The sequence below is a fragment of the Papio anubis genome, chromosome 2 (assembly GCF_008728515.1).
Source record: "Papio anubis isolate 15944 chromosome 2, Panubis1.0, whole genome shotgun sequence".
NCBI classification, from domain to species: domain Eukaryota; kingdom Metazoa; phylum Chordata; class Mammalia; order Primates; family Cercopithecidae; genus Papio; species Papio anubis.
Window position 1 is genome coordinate 163363338 of NC_044977.1, and position 19275 is coordinate 163382612.

Sequence of the window (19275 nt, forward strand, 5' to 3'; positions counted from 1 at the left end):
CACTCCTCTGAATGTATCACTGTTTTTAAGCTATGCATGGCTGTTATAAAATGTGGTTAAATGTGAAGTTGGCTTATAATAATTTCAGACACAACCAAGTTTTTAAAGCAGTGGATATGCCTTAGCTATATCCTTTCGAGAAATGTATATAAAGAATTTTACAGGCTGGACACAGTGGCTCATGTCTGTAATCCCAGCACTTTGGAAGGCTCAGATCACTTGAACCCAAGAGTTCCAGAGCAGCCTGGCCAATATGGCAAAACCCCATCTCTAATAAAAATACACAAATTAGCCAGGCATGGTGGCACACACCTGTAATCCCAGCTTCTTAGGAGGCTGAGGCATGAGAATCACTTAAACCCAGGAGGTGGAGGCTGCAGTGAGCCAAGATTGAGACTCTGTCTCAAAAAAAAAAAAAGAAAAAGAAAAAAAGAAGAATTTTACAGAGTATCAAAATATAATTTAAATGTAGTTTGTATAGCTTTTTATATGGTAAATAAATTATTTTTAATTTTCAAGAAATATCTTAAATGGAAAAAACAGCCTGGTTTGTTCCAACTTCCATCATTTATTTGTTAAATTTTATAAGAAAACACAGGCTTTGAAGAAAAGGCATTTGTAGAGAAAAAAAGGAGTGGGATTTGGGAAAGATTCAACTTATTTTAAAATGATGCTACTTTCTTTTATTTCCAGTGTGATACAGGCTACAGCCTTAAAATATTACTAAAGTATAATAATAAAATACTTTTGATAAGATAATTCGTTTTAGTCCATAAAAGTTTTAAGAGCTTTATGAAACTGGGCACTAACAGAGCTTTCATAAATGCAGCACTCTATGGAGGAAAATGAAGAATGAAGAGAAAATTGTCCTTAAATACTTACAGATTCTTTTCTGCCCATAGTTTTGCTGTGTGAGCGGGAACGTGAGATGTTGCTAAAAAAGGAATCTTTTTTAGTAGCAGATGAAGGTGGGGAGCCAGTGAATTCTCTTCCTCCAGGCAAACTCTCAACACTTGGAGATGAACTGATGTTTTTAGAACTTTGCCCTGTAAGAAAAATTAAGTAGCAATAATGAAACACCAGACTCTTTCACTAAGCTACTTAATCTACTGTTTTTAAGAAATGATGATCAATTATGATACCACTAGGTTGATACTATCAACATAATGACACTATGGAGTATTAAAATGCATGCATTTGTATGTATCAGAATAGCCACCAGTTTTTTAAAAACCAGTGAAGTATCTACCACCATAGTTTTCTATGTTTTTTATACTACAATTATCCAAGCATTGCACACATAAAAAAAAAAAGAAAAAAAAAAGGGGGGGGGGGCACCCAAGATGGCCAAATAGGAACAGCTCCAGTCCCCAGTTCCCAGCGTGAGCAACACAGAAGACGGGTGATTTCTGCATTTTCAACTGAGGTGCAGACTGACACCTCACACCTCACACGACTGGGTGCACCTCTGAGACGAAGCTTCCAGAGCAAGAATCAGACAGCAACACCCACTGTTCAACAATATTCTATCTTCTGCAGCCTCCGCTGCTGATACCCAGGCAAACAGGGTCTGGAGTGAACCTCAAGCAAACTCCAACAGACCTGTAGCTGAGGAGCCTGATTGTCAGGAGGAAAACAAACAGAAAGGACACCCACACCAAAACCCCATGAGTACGTCACCATCATCAAAAACCAAAGGCAGATAAAATGACAAAGATGGGGAAAAAGCAGTGCAGAAAAGCTGGAAATTCAAAAAGAGCGCATCTACCCCTCCAAAGGAACGCAGTTCATCGCCAGCAATGGAACAAAGCTGGACAGAAAATGACTTTGACGAGTTGAGAGAAGAAAGCTTCAGTCGGTCAAAATTCTCAGAGCTAAAGGAGGAACTACATGCCCAGCGCAAAGAAACTAAAAACCTTGAAAAACGAATGGATGAATGGATAACAAGAATAATCAATGCAAAGAAGACCATAAAAGAACAGATAGAGATGAAAACCATGACACGAGAACTACGTGACAAATGCACAAGCTTCAGTAACCGAATCGATCAACTGGAAGAAAGAGTATCAGTGACTGAAGATCAAATGAATGAAATGAAGCGAGAAGAGAAGTGTAGAGAAAAAAGAGTAAAAAGAAATGAACAAAGCCTCCAAGAAATATGCGATTATGTGAAAAGACCAAATCTACGTCTGATTGGTGTGCCTGAAAATGACGGAGAAAATGGAACCAAGTTGGAAAACACTCTGCAAGATATCATCCAGGAGAACAACGTCCCCAACATAGTAAGGTAGGCCAACATTCAAATTCAGGAAATACAGAGAATGCCACAAAGATACTCCTCGAGAAGAGCAACTCCAAGACACATAATTGTCAGATTCACCAAAGTTGAAATGAAGGAAAAAATGTTAAAGGCAGTCAGAGAGAAAGGTCGGGTTACCCACAAACAGAAGCGCATCAGACTAATAGCAGATCTCTCGGCAGAAACTCTACAAGCCTGAAGAGAGTGGGGGCCAATATTCAACATTCTTAAAGAAAAGAATTTTCAACCCAGAATTTCATATCCAGTCAAACTAAGTTTCATAAGTGAAGGAGAAATAAAATCCTTTACAGACAAGCAAATGCTTAGAGATTTTGTCACCACCAGGCTTGCCCTACAATAGATCCTGAAGGAAGCACTAAACATGGAAAGGAACAATCGGTACCAGCCATTGCAAAAACATGCCAAAATGTAAAGTTCATCAAGGCTAGGAAGAAACTGCATCAACTAATGAGCAAAATAACCAGCTAATATCATAATGACAGGATCAAGTTCACACATAAAAATATTAACCTTAAATGTAAATGGACTAAATGGTCCAATTAAAAGACACAGACTGGCAAACTGGATAAAGAGTCAAGAATCATCAGTTTGCTGTATTCAGGAGACCCATCTCACATGCAGAGACACACATAGGCTCAAAATAAAGGGATGGAGGAAGATCTACCAAGCAAATGGAAAACAAAAAAAAGCAGGGGTTGCAATCCTAGTCTCTGATAAAACAGACTTTAAACCATCAAAGATCAAAAGAGACAAAGAAGGCCATTACATAATGGTAAAGGGATCAATTCATCAGGAAGAGCTAACTATCCTACATACATATGCACCCAATACAGGAGCACCCAGATTCATAAAGCAAGTCCTTGGAGACTTACAAAGAGACTTAGACTCCCATGCAATAATAATGGGAGACTTTAACACCCCACTGTCAACATGAGACAGATCAACGAGACAGAAAGTTAACAAAGATATCCAGGAATTGAACTCAACTCTGCAACAAGCAGACCTAACAGACATCTACAGAACTCTCCACTCCAAATCAACAGAATATATATTCTTCTCAGCACCACATTGCACTTATTCCAAAATTGACCACATAGTTGGAAGTAAAGCACTCCTCAGCAAATGTAAAAGAAGAGAAATTATAACAAACTGTCTCTCAGACCACAGTGCAATCAAACTAGAACTCAGGACTAAGAAACTCAATCAAAACCACTCAACTACATGGAAACTGAACAACCTGCTCCTTAATGACTACTGGGTACATAATAAAATGAAGGCAGAAATAAAGATGTTCTTTGAAACCAATAAGAACAAAGATACAATATACCAGAATCTCTGGGACACATTTAAAGCAGTGTGTAGAGGGAAATTTATAGCACTAAATGCCCACAAGAGAAAGCAGGAAAGATCTAAAATTGACACCCTAACATCACAATTAAAAGAACTAGAGAAGCAAGAGCAAACACATTCAAAAGCTAGCAGAAGGCAAGAAATAACTAAGATCAGAGCAGAACTGAAGGAGACAGAGACACAGAAAACCCTCCCAAAAATCAATGAATCCAGGAGCTGGTTTTTTGAAAAGATCAACAAAATTGATAGACCGCTAGCAAGACTAATAAAGAAGAAAAGAGAGAAGAATCAAATAGACACAATAAAAAATGATAAAGGGGATATCACCACCGACCCCACAGAAATACAAACTACCATCGGAGAATACTATAAACACCTCTATGCAAATAAACTAGAAAACCTAGAAGAAATGGATAAATCCTGGACACTTACACCCTCCCAAGACTAAACCAGGAAGAAGTTGAATACCTGAATAGACCAATAGCAGGCTCTGAAATTGAGGCAATAATTAATAGCCTACCAAACAATCCTGCTGGAGAGGATGTGGAGAAATAGGAACACTTTTACACTGTTGGTGGGACTGTAAACTAGTTCAACCATTGTGGAAGACAGTGTGGCGATTCCTCAAGGATCTAGAACTAGAAATACCATTTGACCCAGCCATCCCATTACTAGGTATATACCCAAAGGATTATAAATCATGCTGCTATAAAGACACGTCCATATGTATGTTTACTGTGGCACTATTCACAATAGCAAAGACTTGGAATCAACCCAAATGTCCATCAGTAACAGACTGGATTAAGAAAATGTGGCACATATACACCATGGAATACTATGCAGCCATAAAAAAAGGATGAGTTTGTGTCCTTTGTAGGGACATGGATGCAGCTGGAAACCATCATTCTCAGCAAATTATCACAAGAACAGAAAACCAAACACCGCATGTTCTCACTCATAGGTGGGAACTGAACAATGAGATCACTTGGACACAGGAAGGGGAACATCACACACCCGGGCCTATTGTGGGGAGTGGGGAGGTGGGAGGGATAGCATTAGGAGATATACCTAATATAAATGACGAGTTAATGGGTGCAGCACACCAACATGGCACATGTATACATATGTAACAAACCTGCACATTGTACACATGTACCCTAGAACTTAAAGTATAATAATAATTTAAAAAATCCACTTGTAACTGCTGCTAATCAGAGGGTATATTCAGGGCAACTTGAATCTGTACTCCTGAGTTGCAATCTTCAAGCTTGGCCCAAATAAACTCTCTACTTATATTTAAAAAAAAAAAAAAAATCAAAGTTTCAGTAAATAATGGTTAAATAACTAGGTTTTTCTTCACTAATGGAATCATCCCTTAATTACAGAAACCAGAATCTATTATACTGCACTTTACACTAGCAAGATTAAAAAAAATCCAAATCTTTGGCCAAAGTTTTTCAAAAAAGCATCTCTCTTCTTCCCTCTGGTAAAGGAAGGTGTCAATGAGAATTCAGGAACATTAACATTTTAGCAAAAACCTGAAGAAGGTCAAGTACCCGCTTTGCAGAAGATATGCAAAAACAGCAAGTCCTAAGGCCCTAATGCAGGATCTTTGTGTGTTCAAGGAGATCACAAAGTGACCAGTATGGTTAGAGCTAAGAGCGAGGAGGAGAAGGGTAAGAGATGAGGTTTGAGAGCAAGCAGGGGGATTAGAACAGGTCGGGATTTGTAGATGATTTTGATTACTTTTACTCTGAGAAGGGAAGCTACGGGATGTCACTAGAGGGTTTGAAGAGAGGAGTGACATGATTTGACTTACATTTTAAAAGGATTGCTCTGGCTGTTGTGTTGAGAACAGAATCAGAGACAGGCAAAGGGGGGGTGAGTCGGGGGGAACAAAGGCAAAAGCAGAGGAACCAATTTTTGCTAATGCAAAAATGTAAATACTCAGAATGATCATAGCTTGGTGGTGAGAAGTGGTCATATTTTGGACAAAAGTGACTGGATTTACTGATGAACCCACTAGGAGTATGAGAGAAAGAGAAGAGTCCAGCTTAACTTCCAATTTTTGGCCTAAGCAAGAAGAATGATGGAGTGGCTATTTACTGAGGTGGGGAAGAGTGAAGAGAAGCATGTTTTAGGAATAAGATCAGCTGTTTAGTTTTAGACCTGCTGAGTCTATGGTGCCGAGTCAGATATCCAAATAGAGATGTCACATAAGCAGTGGGGAATGAGTCTGGATTTCAGGGAAGAGATGTGAGCTAGAGGTACAAATTTGGAAGTCAGTACTGTAAAGACTGTATTTAAACCATGAGGTTATCAATGGAGAAGGGATAGACAGAAAAGGGATTTAGGCCCACAGATTGGCCCCTTGGAAACTGTCACAATTTAAAAGTCAGAGATATCATGAGAAAGCAGCAAAGCTGATTGACAAGCAGCAGCCAGAGGTAGGAAGAAAATCAAGTAGATACTAATAGTTACTTTATAGACTAACCTTCTCCAATCTTGGGTCAAAGGTTGTTACAATATAGTTAGAATAGTAATTACCTACTCCCAGTCCCTGAGAGTCCCTGATTGTCCCTGATCTCAAGACAATTTTATTACACTGAAGCTTCCTCTGCATTAAACATGAAGTATTCAGATTAAGTTTCTGTCCTCCCAGAGTGCAGAACCTAGGGACAAGGAGGTAAATGATAAACCAAGAATGCTAACAAGAATGTTGTATTTTAGGAGAGAGCTATTACCTCTCCCTTGGATAGAAGGAGTCAAGCCACATTTCAGAAGGAAATGTGGCAGATTTGGAGGGCTGATGTATCTCTCTTTAAGGAAGTATTTGTGACTTCAAGGAAGATGGTTAGCTGATACCCTCTAGCTATTAGATTGTTCAGGATCTGCCGCAGGTTTTAAACTAAGATCATGTTCTTCTCAGGGTGGTTCCCAGCTAGTGACTGGGAATAAAGAGTCTACCCATTTCCAGTCAATACAGGACTCCTCTAATAGGAAATCTTGGCTGCAGAGTTCCCCTTTGAACTGGCAGAGCCTTGTTAGATTTGCATCATGGTCTGCCCCCATCCCTCTGCCCAACTCTGATTCCTCCTCTTTTCCTTTCACATGTGTTATTCCCCCAATAAACTTTCTGTACTTCTAATTCGATCTCAGGGTATGCTTCCTGAAGAATCCAACTTGTAATGCATGATATTGGAGCTGAGACTTGAAGGACTCCTGAAGTTAGGAAAGAGTAGAGAACAGGCCCCAAGGCCTAGAAGTATCCTATGCTTATAAGGGCCTAGACTATGAAAATTCCAACTAGGCCTTTATCTCTTCCCTTCTCTGCCTCCATGTTCCCCACCCACCACCAGGACTCTAGGCCTTAACTTCCCGGGATACCTTTTCATAGTAATAAGCTCAATAACACGGGGTCCTAGAATATTAGAACCAAACAAGATCTCAGGAACCACCTATTCTTTTTCTATTTTTTAAAATTATCCCACTTATATGCAAATACACTTTTATTATAAATATTGAAAACAACACTTTGAGATATAATTCTTATGCCATAACATTCACCTTTTAAAATAATATCATTCAGTATTTTTTTTTTTTTTGAGACGGAGTCTTGCTCTGTCGCCCAGGCTGGAGTGCACTGGCCGGATCTCAGCTCACTGCAAGCTCTGCCTCCCGGGTTCACGCCATTCTCCTGCCTCAGCCTCCCGAGTAGCTGGGACTACAGGCGCCCGCCACCTCGCCCGGCTAGTTTTTTGTATTTTTAGTAGAGACAGGGTTTCACCATGTTAGCCAGGATGGTCTCGATCTACTGACCTTGTGATCCGCCCGTCTTGGCCTCCCAAAGTGCTGGGATTACAGGCTTGAGCCACCGCGCCCGGCCTCATTCAGTATTTTTTAAAGTACATTTACAGAGATGCATGACCATCAAAACTATCTACTTGAGAACAACTTAATCACTGATAAAAGGAAATTTGTGGCCATTAGCAGTTATTCCCAATATGCCCCCTCTTCTCATAGTCCTTGCAATCACAATCTACTTCTAGCTCTATGAATTTGCCTTTTCTAGACATGTCATGTACATGGAATGATATTATATGTGGTCTTCTGTGACTGGCTTCTTTCTCTTGGGACAGTGCTTAAAAGTCCATCTATTTTATAGCATTTATTAGCACTTCATTCCTTTCATTGCCAAATACTATTCCACTGTATGGGTACCACATTTCGTTTATATACTCATCAGTTGATGAACATTTAGCTTATACCCATTTTTGGCTATTATGAATAATGCTGCTATGAACATTCCTGTTTAAGTTTTTATGTGGACATATTGTTTCCCTTTGTCTCAGGTAGATATCTAGAAGTGGAACTGGTGGGTCAATATGGCAACTCTGCATTTAATATTTTGAGAAACTGCCAGTTTTCAAAAGTGACTACACCATTTTACATTTCCATCAGTATTGTATAAGCGTTCCAATTTCTCCACATGCTTGTCAACACTTACTCTCAGCTATCTTTTTATTTCAGCCAGCCTAGTGGGTGTGAGATGGTATCTCATTGTGATTTTGATTTGCAATTTTCCAATGGCTCATGATGCTTAGCATCCTTTCAGGTACTTATTAGACACTCATCTTCTTCAGAAAAATGTTTATTCAAATCTTTTGCCCATTTAAAAAGTTGGGGTATTTTCCTTTTTATTTTTGAGTTGTAAGTGTTCTTCATATGTTCTGGGTGCAAGTTCCTTATCAAACATATGATTTGCAAAAAATTCTTCTGTGTTTGTCTTTTCACTTATTAATGGTGTCCTTGGAAGCCCAAAACTACTTAATTGGATGAAGTCTCATCTACCTATTTTTTCTTTTGTTGCTTGTGCTCATGGTGTCATATCTAAGAAACTACTGCCTAACCTGAGGTCATGAAGATTTACTCAAGTTTTCTTCTAAGGGTGTTATAACTCCAGAATTTAATTCTATGACTTCTTTTGAGTTAATTTTTGTATACAGTGTGAAGAAGTAGCTCAAGTTCATTCTTTTGCATCTGGATATCTAGTTTTCCCAGAACTATTTGTAAAAAAGACTACTCTTTCCACACAAATAATCTTGGCACCCGTGTTGAATATCAACTTACCATACTCTCAACTCTATTCCATTTACATATGATGATCTTTATGTCAGTATCACATTGTTTTGATGAAAATAACTATATAATAAGTTTTGAAATCAAGACATGTGAGTTCTCCAGCTTTGTTCTCTTTCAAGATTGTTTTGGGGGTGCTTTGCATTTCCATATGAATTTTAGAATCAGTTTATCATTTTCTCCAAAAAAGACATCTGGAATTTTGATAGGTATTACAGCGAATATGTACATCAATCTGGTAGTACTGCCATATTAACAATACAAGATTTATGAAAAATAAATTTATATTATCTTTTATATTTACCTACACAGCTACCTTTATCAGAACTCTTTGTCTTTGTGTGGATTTGAACTGATGTCTCGTGTCCTTTCATTTCAGCCTGAAGGACTTTCTTTATCATGTCTTACAGGGAAGGTTTACTAGCATTGAATACTCTCAGTTTCTATTTATCTGTAATTGTCTGAATTTCTCTTTCCTTTTTGAAGAATAGTTTTATTGGATATATAATAGAACTCTAGACTGACCGGCTTTTCATTATTTTGAATATGTCATCCTACTGCCTTCTGGACTCTCTGGTTTTTGATGAGAAGTCAACTTTCAATCTTACTGAGGAACTCTTATGTATTATTTTTCTATTGCTGCTTTCTATTGCTGCTTTTCTTTTTTTTTTTTTTTTTGCTGCTTTCTATTGTTTTTCTATTGCTGCTTTCAAGACTCTCTTTGTTGTCAGCTTTTGACAGTATATGATGTGTCTAGGTGTAGATCTCTTTGAGTTTATCCTGCTTGGAGTTAACTGGACTTCTTTGAGGTATGTACTAATGATTTTCATAAAAACTGTGAAATATTTCAGCCAGCATTTCTTCAAATATTCCATCTTCCCCTCTCTTTTTCTTCTCTCCTTCTGAGGCTCTCACTATCTGTACGTTATTATGCTTCATGGTGTTCTGCAGGTCCTTGAGGCTTTGTTTTTCTTTATTCTTTGTCTTTCTGTTCCTCTGACTGGATAATTTCAGTTGACATATATTCCAAGTTCTGATTCTTTGTCAGCTCAAATCTGCTGTTGAGCCCCTGTAATAACTTTTAAAATTTCAGTTGCTGTATTTTTCAACCTCAGAATATCTATTTAATTCTCTTTTTATAAAGCCCCTATCTTTTTACTGATATTCTCTATTTGATGAGACACTCTTCCCATTCATTCCTTTAGTTCTTTAGAAAGGGTTTCTTGCAGTTCTTTGACATATTTACAGAAGCTGACTTAAAGTTTTTATCCAGTAAGTCTAATGTCCAGGCTTCCTCTGACAGAGTCTGTATTGCCTGCTTTTTCCCCTTTGTGTGGGCCATACTTTCCTGTGTTTTTTTTTTCTTTCTCATGCCTTATAAATTTATTGAAAACTGGACATTTTAATAATATGTGGCAACTCTGGGAATCAGATCCCATTTCACCATCTGAACTTGTTTTTCTTGCCATTTGTTGCTGTTTTAGTAACTTTATTAAATTAATTCTGTGAAGTCTATATTCTTTGTTGTGTGTGGTCATGGAAGTTTCTGCCTGGTTAGCTTAGTGGTCCATAAAGAGACACAGATTTCCTTTCATTAAATGCCTTGAACCAGTAAGTCTGTTAGCCTTTGCAAGGGGCTCTTTGTATGTGTTGTGACAGCAGTCAGTTTACAACTCTTAGCCTTCATTCCTGCGTTTTAGAGCCTTAAGTTCACTAAGAGTTGGAGGATTATGCCCCCCTCAAGTCTTCTGTGGGCATGTGCACAATACTGCACACCTGTGTGGTCTTCTAGAATCCCAGGAATATGTTGGAGCTTTTCAAAGCCCCTTATGGACATCTCGTTCCCCAGATCTTCCTTTTCAGTTTTTGGCTAGCCTCTGATTTTCCTGTTAAATTTTTGGCTAGCATCTTGTTTTCTCCAACTGGTAATGCTGCCTTAGGCAGCTATGATGTTTAATAATTCCTACTGACAATTTAACATACACTTAATGATAGGATTTGTTAGCATAAGGCCCTATGAGTGAGCTCTGGGGAGCTGCTGAACATGTCAAATGGTGACAATTCACTGGGGATAGAAGTTTTAGGGTACTCCAGACACATTCTGCATCCTCGTGTGGTTGTAAGGTTACTTACTAGTTTTCAAAGCTACTGTAGAGCTGGAAAGAGGGTGATGGGAATAGGGCAAGCTAATACACCATAAAACTCGCTGTTCGTACTAAGATTCAGCCAGTTTTCCTTGATTGTTGTCATCCTTTGGTTAACTTTCAGAGTTCTGAAAAAGTTGGTTTTGATCATTTTTGTCACTGTTCTTATGATTTTATGGAGGAATAGATTTTCAGGGGTCCCTGCCATGCTACTCCAAAGGTGCTTCTCTCTCCTGACTTGCTTTCTGAACCTACCTTGATCTAGGAAATTTGTCTATGTCATATGTCCTCTTTTTAAGAGCTGTGAAGAAAAAAATTCTGTAGCACTCTTGAGTAGTCATTTAGGTTTCTTCTAATGTTTAGCTATTCCAAACAAAACACCAATTAACATTTTAGAAAGGTACATCTTTAGGCACAAACAGTTGGCTATTTCTACAAGGTAGAATTATGTAAGTGGAACTGCTATGTATAACTATATGCACATTTTAAATTTAGATAAATAATTCCAAATTGCCCTAAGGTTTTAACAATTTATAAGTCTCTTGCAATTTCTGAAGGCCTATCACCTTTGTGGAGACTGAATATGATGTGCTATTTTATATATGTGTGTGTGTATGCACATGTGTTTATATGTAAATATAACATGACATTATATCTTTATCTACTCATCTATTTATGTGGTTAATAAGATAGAGGAGGACTTCACTATGTTAGCTTAAAGTTTCCTGATAACTAGAGAGGCTGAGTATCTTTTAACATATCTACAGCACATTTTAAGGTCCTTTGTGAACTCTCTGCTCATTTTACTTTTCAAAGCTGATTCAGGAAAGTTTTTTCTAAATTCTGGAAATTAATCCTTTCTTTGTATGTCTTTTTCTTTTATGTCTTTTATTTTTAGGGTCCTGCTTAGGAAGCATTTCTTACCCTAAGATAATATAATGGAATATAATTTAGGTATTATGAATCTAGGTTTTTCCTTTGTCCTTTTCATAAATTTATCTTTTCTTTCAGGAATTTTTCCTTTCACAAATTTTCTCCTTGCTCCTTGGAACTCCTTAAGCCAGTGGCTTTTATTGCCTTTGAGGTGGTGGAAAATAACAGCTAAAACAAAAGGATGGCTTAGTTTTGGATTTCAAATTACTTTTAAAAGGCCATAGAACAAAAGACAAATCAATAAGCCATGGCATTTTTGATTCACAATGCTTTTTGACAAAATGAAAAAAAAAATCCTTCTTTTTATAAGCTTATATAACTGAATTTATTCATCTCTTCAAAGTTTCGATTATTTATTGACTTATAACCCTCTAGGGCTAGTGACTTTTTAAAGGAATTGCTGTAATGACTTTTGGGATTTTTTTTGTTGTTCCCTTATTAAGAATTTCTACTTCTTCTTGGGATAATTCATATCTTCCTTTAAAAAGCCATATGGGAGGTAGAATAATGCCTAAGCCCTTAATTCCCAGAGTCTATGAATTTGTTACCTTACATGGCAGAAGAGACTTTGCAGGTGTGATTAAGGTTAAGGATGTTGAGATGGAGACAGTATCTTGGGTTATCATGGTGGGACAATCTAATCCTGTGAGTTCTTAAAGTAGAAGAGGAAGGCAGAAGAATGAGCTAGAGAGAACAAACTCAAGAAAGAGGAGAGAGTTCAAACATGAGAGGGGCTTGGCCTGGTGTTGCTGGCCTTAAGGATGGAGAAATAGGGCCATAAACTGGGGAATATGTCATCTTCCAGAAGCTGGGAATGGGTCTCAGCTAACAGACAGTACGGGAATGAAGACCTTGGTCCTATAGTTAAAAGGAACTGAATTCTGTCAACATAGCAAATCAACAAGGAAACAGATTCTTCCCCAGAGCCTCCCGAAACCTTGATTTTAGCCTAGAGAATCTGTTTCAGACTTCTGACCTAGAGAAATGTTAAATAAATTTGTATTGTTTACATCACAAAGTTTGTGGTAATTTTTACCTCAACAAGAGAAAACTTTGTCTACATTTTCAACTTACAAAGTTGTATATAGTAGTCTCTTACAACAACTTATCCTTCTTCTGTATCTTCAGTTATTTCACAATTCTTATTTTGAATGTGTTAGTGTTTTTCTCTCATTTATTCTTGATTGGACTTACTGAATACTGGATTACTTCACTGTTTTTAAAGAACTACCTTTTGGTTCACTCATGTAATCTGTTTTATTATGTGCTGTTCATCTTTTCTTTTATCCTTATTCATACCTTTACTTACTTTAGTTGTATTTTGATGTTCACTTTCTATCTTCCTGAGCTGTATGTTTAGATATTTTACAGTCTTTCTTGTTTTCTAATAACTGCATTTCTTCTGAGTGGCCTTTTATCTCTGTCTTTCAGGGTTTTGGTATTTGACACTATCATTATCATGAACTTCTACATTTGTACTTTTCAAACATTTCCTTTTTAGTTCAAGAGTTCTTTAAAAGAATTATTTTACCTTTACAAGTGATGGGATATGTGTGTGCACAAAATAAATAAGTATTTGGGAGGAGGGGGTAGCAGGTCTGTTGATAGACCTAAATTCTTACATGTCCCCAAATGTCTATTTTTTTCTTCCCATTTGAATGTTAGCTTGGCTGAGAATAAGATTCCAGTTCAAAACAACTTTTCCTCAGAACTTTGAAAACAAACTCAAATGTCTTCCGGCCTTTGGTTTTACCAGTGAGAAATCTGATGTCTATCTGATGATTATCTTATAAACAAACTTTTTGTTTGTTCTCTCTGGAAACTTTTAGAGTTTCCTTGAAGCTTTGTAAATCTTTTATGGGGTTCCTAGGGTGTGGCATTTTTACTTTCATCCTGCTTATGGGATTTTTTTTTTTTCCATCTCTAGGCCAATTTCTTTCTTCAGCTCGGGGAAATTTTCTTTATTACTCCTGTGATATTATACTCTACTTATGATCTCCAGACTCTCAATATTTGACATTACAGTTCAATTTCTGAATTAATCTAAAATTTCAGGTAGAAGCATTAAATTTTTTTATACTCCTAGAAAAAGTTAGCATTTTGGTGACCATTATAACTTTTTTTCATTTTCTTCCAAAATGAAAAAATCGTTGTAAGCAGTTATATCTATTAAATCTTACAACATTTAGTTGCCTTGAACATTTTCTGAAGGGGGGAAGGCATTATATAACAAATCTAATTATATGAAATTTGCATGTAAAATTCTATCAAAATCTGTTGAAAAGTTTTTCCATTCAAAAGAAATTACAATAAAATAAAAATCTTCAAAAGCTTTCCTGATTTGTATAAATCAATTGTTTTCATGTTGAAATTATATTAAGACCCAAAAACCTTTTCTTTGATTCTAGATTTTATATACATTGTAGCTGGGCACTATTAATTTTTTTCCAACCTTCTCTACATACATATTTCCCTAGTTTGCCTATTCCCCCCCCAAAAAAATCAGAAAATTAGAATACACTTCAGCAATGTGAATTTGCAAAATGTTTGTCCATGTGTATATCTGGACCTTTACATATATTATTTCATTTAATCCTAATGGCATTGTGAGATAGTTATGTATGAGAAAATTGAGGCTTGGATGCTTTAATTCACTTGCTCAAGAACACAGTTATGAATACCACTAGAAACATCATAAGTTAAACCCAGATTTGTCCAAACTTAAAAGCCTATGCTGGCTGGGTGTGGTGGTGGCTCACGCCTGTAATCCCAACACTCTGAGAGGCCAAGGTGGGTGGATCACCTGAGGTCAGGAGTTCAAGACCAGCTTGGCTGACCTGGCGAAACCCTGTCTCTACAAAAAATATATAAATTAGCTGGGCGTGGTGGTGCGTGCCTGTAGACCCAGCTACTGAGCAGAATCAGGAGAATTGCTTGAACCCTGCAGTCCCAGCTACTTGGGAAGAAACAGGAAAACCCTGGAGGCAGAGGTTGCAGTGAGCTGAGATTGCACCACTGCATTCCAGCCTGGGTAACAACAGAGCAAGACTCTGTCTCAAAACAAAACAAAACAAAACAAAACAAAAACAAAAAACAAAAGAAAGACTATGCCAATATATATAATTAAATTTAAATTTCTGAATCCTGAAGAATGACTCCAATGAATTATTATTTCAAAATGACAAACAATTTTGGAAATAAGCCTTTCTACCCAATTTCTAGGATACATATATTTTATGAATGGCTTTTCCTAGGAACAGAAAATATCTGATGGTCAAGCTTCTTGTATTCAATCACTAGCATTCTTGCTTATATTATGATGGACAAATTTCACTACGGGCACGAAGTGTGGTCATTATCAGTTTCACCTGCTGGGAAAAAAGCTAGCACAGTACCTGCACATTGTGGGGCTACAATAAATGTTTGCTGATGTCCAATCTGGAATATCTGAAAATAATTATATACACCAGTGCTGCTCAACAGAAATATAATGTGAGCCACACACGTAATTTTTATGTTAGTATTCACACTTAGATAAAATTAATTTTAATAATCTATTATCAGCCTGACATGAAGACAAAATAAAAAATTATTGACAAATTTTACATTTATTTTTTCATACTAAGTCTTGAAAATGCAGTGCATATTTTATACTCACAGCATACATTTCAAGAGCTCAGTGGCTACATGTGGCTAGGGGATACCATATTAGACAGCAAGGGTATAAACTAATGAACAGTCATGTTTTTTGTGACATGAAGGTTATTACATTTTGTGACTATTGTAACAAAATAAGGCAATGATGTGTCTGGGAGAAATCTTTAGAATACTTGCTTTAATAAGTTAGCTTATCAATTCTTAATGGTATGACAATAATTAAACATCCGGAAAGAATTTGAAAGCACTTGTTCCCTTGAGGGGCAACAACACCCAGAGGTTTCTTTTGCAGCTATTATCCTGCTTAGTAAACTTCCTTTACAGTGGTAATAATAATATCAGCTCTTATCAAAACTTATCTGCGAACTATAAAATTTCAAATTGGTGCTAGTATTAATAAGGAATCTGGTCTACATCTCACATTAAAAACATATGTTTCTCCTCAATTATAAAAATTAGCTTACTAACATATTTTTGTGCCCTCTGGGAACATAAGCATCAGACCCTTAAGAAAATGGAGTCACCAGAAAATGTTCCTAAAGGGATGATGGAGAGCACAGTCTACTGTCCATGCCTGCAGGTTCTACACCTGGAGATTTAACCAACGGATCAAAAATATCAAAAAATAAAATAAAACATAAAAAATAACAGGCCAGATGTGGTGGCTCACACCTGTAATCCCAGCACTTTGGGAGGCCGAGGCAGGCAGATCATTTGAGGTCAGGAGTTAGAGACCAGCCTGGCCAACATGGTGAAACCCCATCTCTATTAAAAATACAGGTTGGTTGCAGTGGCTCACGCCTGTAATCCCAGCAGTTTGGGAGGCCGAGGCGGGTGGATCACGAGGTTAGGAGATTGAGACCATCCTGGCTAACATGGTGAAACCCCATATCTACCAAAAATACAAAAAATTAGCCGGGCGTGGTGACGGGCGCCTGTAGTCCTAGCTTCTCGGGAGGCTGAGGAGGGAGAATGGCGTGAACCCGGGAGGAGGAGCTTGCAGTCAGCCAAGATCGCGTCACTGCACTCCAGCCTGAGCAACAGAGTGAAACTCCACCTCAAAAAAAAAAAAAAAAAATTAGCAGGCTGAGGCACGAGAATCACTTGAATCTGGGAGGTGGAGGTTGCAGTGAGCCAGGAGGGCAACACTGCACTCCAGTCTGGGTGACAGAGCGAGACTCAGTCTCAAAACAAAAACAAAAACAAAAAACCAACCAACCAAACCACAGAACACAAATAGTACAAATAAAAATACAGTATAACAGGCTGGGTGAAGTGCCTCCCATCTGTAATTCCAGCACTCTGGGAGGCCGAGGCAGGAGGAATACCTGAGCCCAGGAGTTTGAGACCAACCTGGGCAACATAGTGAGAACCAAACTGTGAGACAGAGTGGTGGTGTATGCCTGTAGTCCACTCATTTCTACAATAAAAATGAAAAATCAGCCAGGTGTGACGGCACACACCTGTGGTCCCACCTACTCAGGAAGCTGAAGAGGGACAATCACTTGAGCCCAGGAGGTAGAGGCTGCAGTGAGCCATGACTGCACCACTGCACTCCAGTCTGGGCAACAGAGTGGGACCCTGTCTCAACAACAACAGCAGCAAACTCAGTATAACATAGCATTTACACTGTATTCGCTATTATAAGTAATCTAGAGATGAAGGATAGAAGAAAATGTGCATAGGTTATATGAAAACACTAGACCATTTTATAAAAGAGACTTGAGTATATGTGGATTTTGGTATCCACAGGGGTTCTGGAACCAATCCCCCACAGATACTGAGGGACAACTGTATTTCCTCTGGAGATACATACGAAAAGCCCAGGTACCTGGAGTAGTCTTGCCTCAAGATAAAAGGATGCACTATCAGACTTCTCTGCCTTTTTCATATCTAGTATGCACAGAATCTGATCACATTTGTATGGCACACTGGGGTAGATGGATGAGGGCTCATCCAGGCTTCCCCTGGACAGCTCCTGAGCTGAGGGCTCAGTATTCTCAGCAAGCTTGTAACCCGTAAGCTACACAGCGGTTCCAAAGCTCTCTACATACTTTTGTTTGTTTGTTTTTGACAAAGAGAGGCACAGTACTTAACATTTTTGTTGCACTAAAATTTAAAGCCTATTCTTAGAGGCACATTCTATAATATGCTGCTGTGGGGCCCTGCCCAATTCCCTCTTCAGGTCCAAAGCACTTATGTCCCCCAGCTGCTGGAAATGCTGGCTGTTGATGGCTCTCCTGAGTTCTTCTCTGGAAACTGCCCGCAGCTGAAGAGAGTTTCCTTGCCCAAGATCATGCCCCTTCCCTGGGAATTAACTCCAATCCAGTGACTGGTTTGGTTGACAAATAAAAGCCGGCCCCCTTGCCTCAAGGTGGACAACTCTAGAGGACTACCCCAGCCCCAGAGGGTTCCAGCAGCAACTGCGAAGCAGTTTAGCTCTCCCCCTGCCAATGTTGCTTCTTTCACTCCCCACGTACTGATCTCGAGGATGCTGCCCAATAAATGTCTTAACTATGAATCTGTCTTACAGTTTGGTTCTCAGGATTTCTGATCCATGACATTTATTTAACATTATTTTACATTGTAAGATGTTCTTAAATACATTAAATATAGGCTCATTCTTAAGCCACCTAGGGTGTGCATGTATTAATGCATGTATGTAGTCCTTCACTCATGATCAAACATCAGGGAACAAGCCCTATGCAGAGGGATCTCATGAAATGCCTAAAGAAAGCTCTGTCTAGCACTGGGGAGGGAAGGATGAATGTAACAGAAGCTCTTAAGAAACTCCCAAATAGCCATACAAGGAATACAGACTTGTATACACACTAACCTACAACCCTAGGCAGCAAAAGCGAACACGGAAGTACAAACAACAGCACTGTGTGTGCACAAAAGGGGGAGTGTCCAATCTTGTCTCAGACAATTAAGAGTGTGAACTAGATCTTAAAACTCAAAGAGGAAATGGTAGTGGTGGCTCAGGGAGGGTCCTTTCTAGTGGAGACCACAGTGTTTTCAAAGGAATTGTACTAGGAACATCTAGCTTAATCACGGCCTGATTAAAACCTTTGGTGCTCCCTGCCATCAATATGTAACTGAAAATGCTATCAATATCAAAGTAAAAAGAACAGAGTGCTTTCTAAAAAATGTGATGATTATTTCAAGGTTTTCTGGGGGAGGATCAAATATCAATTTTTTTCTAAAGTTGAAGGTAACCCATTATACACCATGGAATTCTATACAACCATAAAAAACATCATCACATTCTTTGTAGGAACATAGATGGAGCTGGAGGCCATTATCTTTAGCAAACTAACACAGGAACAGAAAACCAAATACCACATGTTCTCACTTATAAGTGGGAGCTAATCATGAGAACACGTGGACACAAAGAGAACAACAGGCACTGGGGCTTACTTGAATGTGGAGGGTGGGAGGAGGGAGAAGATTAAAAAAAATAACTATAGGGTACTAGGCATAGTACCTGGGTGATGAAATAATCTGTATAGCAAACCCCCGTGTCACATGTTTACCTGTGTAACAAGCCTGCACATGTACCACTGAACCTAAAATTAAAGTTGTTGTTGTTTTGTTTGTTTTTTAAGAAAAAACCAAGTTGCTGGTACACTAAACATGAGCTTAGTTTCCCTCTTGGTCATCCAGTCCTGGGGAGTGGAGGATAGAGGGAAGATAAGGCCAGATCAAGGGTCTGACAGATCAAGAGCTCCT

The 19275-nt window shown here is 38.2% G+C and overlaps 1 protein-coding gene across 15 annotated transcripts in view; it reads right to left on the minus strand.

Moving 5' to 3' along the window:
* The window catches only part of TBC1D5 (TBC1 domain family member 5), a 571565-nt gene that overhangs the window by 65564 nt on the left and 486726 nt on the right, over positions 1-19275 (minus strand). For all 15 annotated transcript variants that reach the window (XM_021933864.2, XM_017954351.3, XM_017954374.3 and 12 more), the window contains one exon: positions 883-1046. In XM_021933864.2, the coding sequence (XP_021789556.1) occupies positions 883-1046 (164 nt within the window). The remainder of the gene's footprint in view (positions 1-882; positions 1047-19275) is intronic.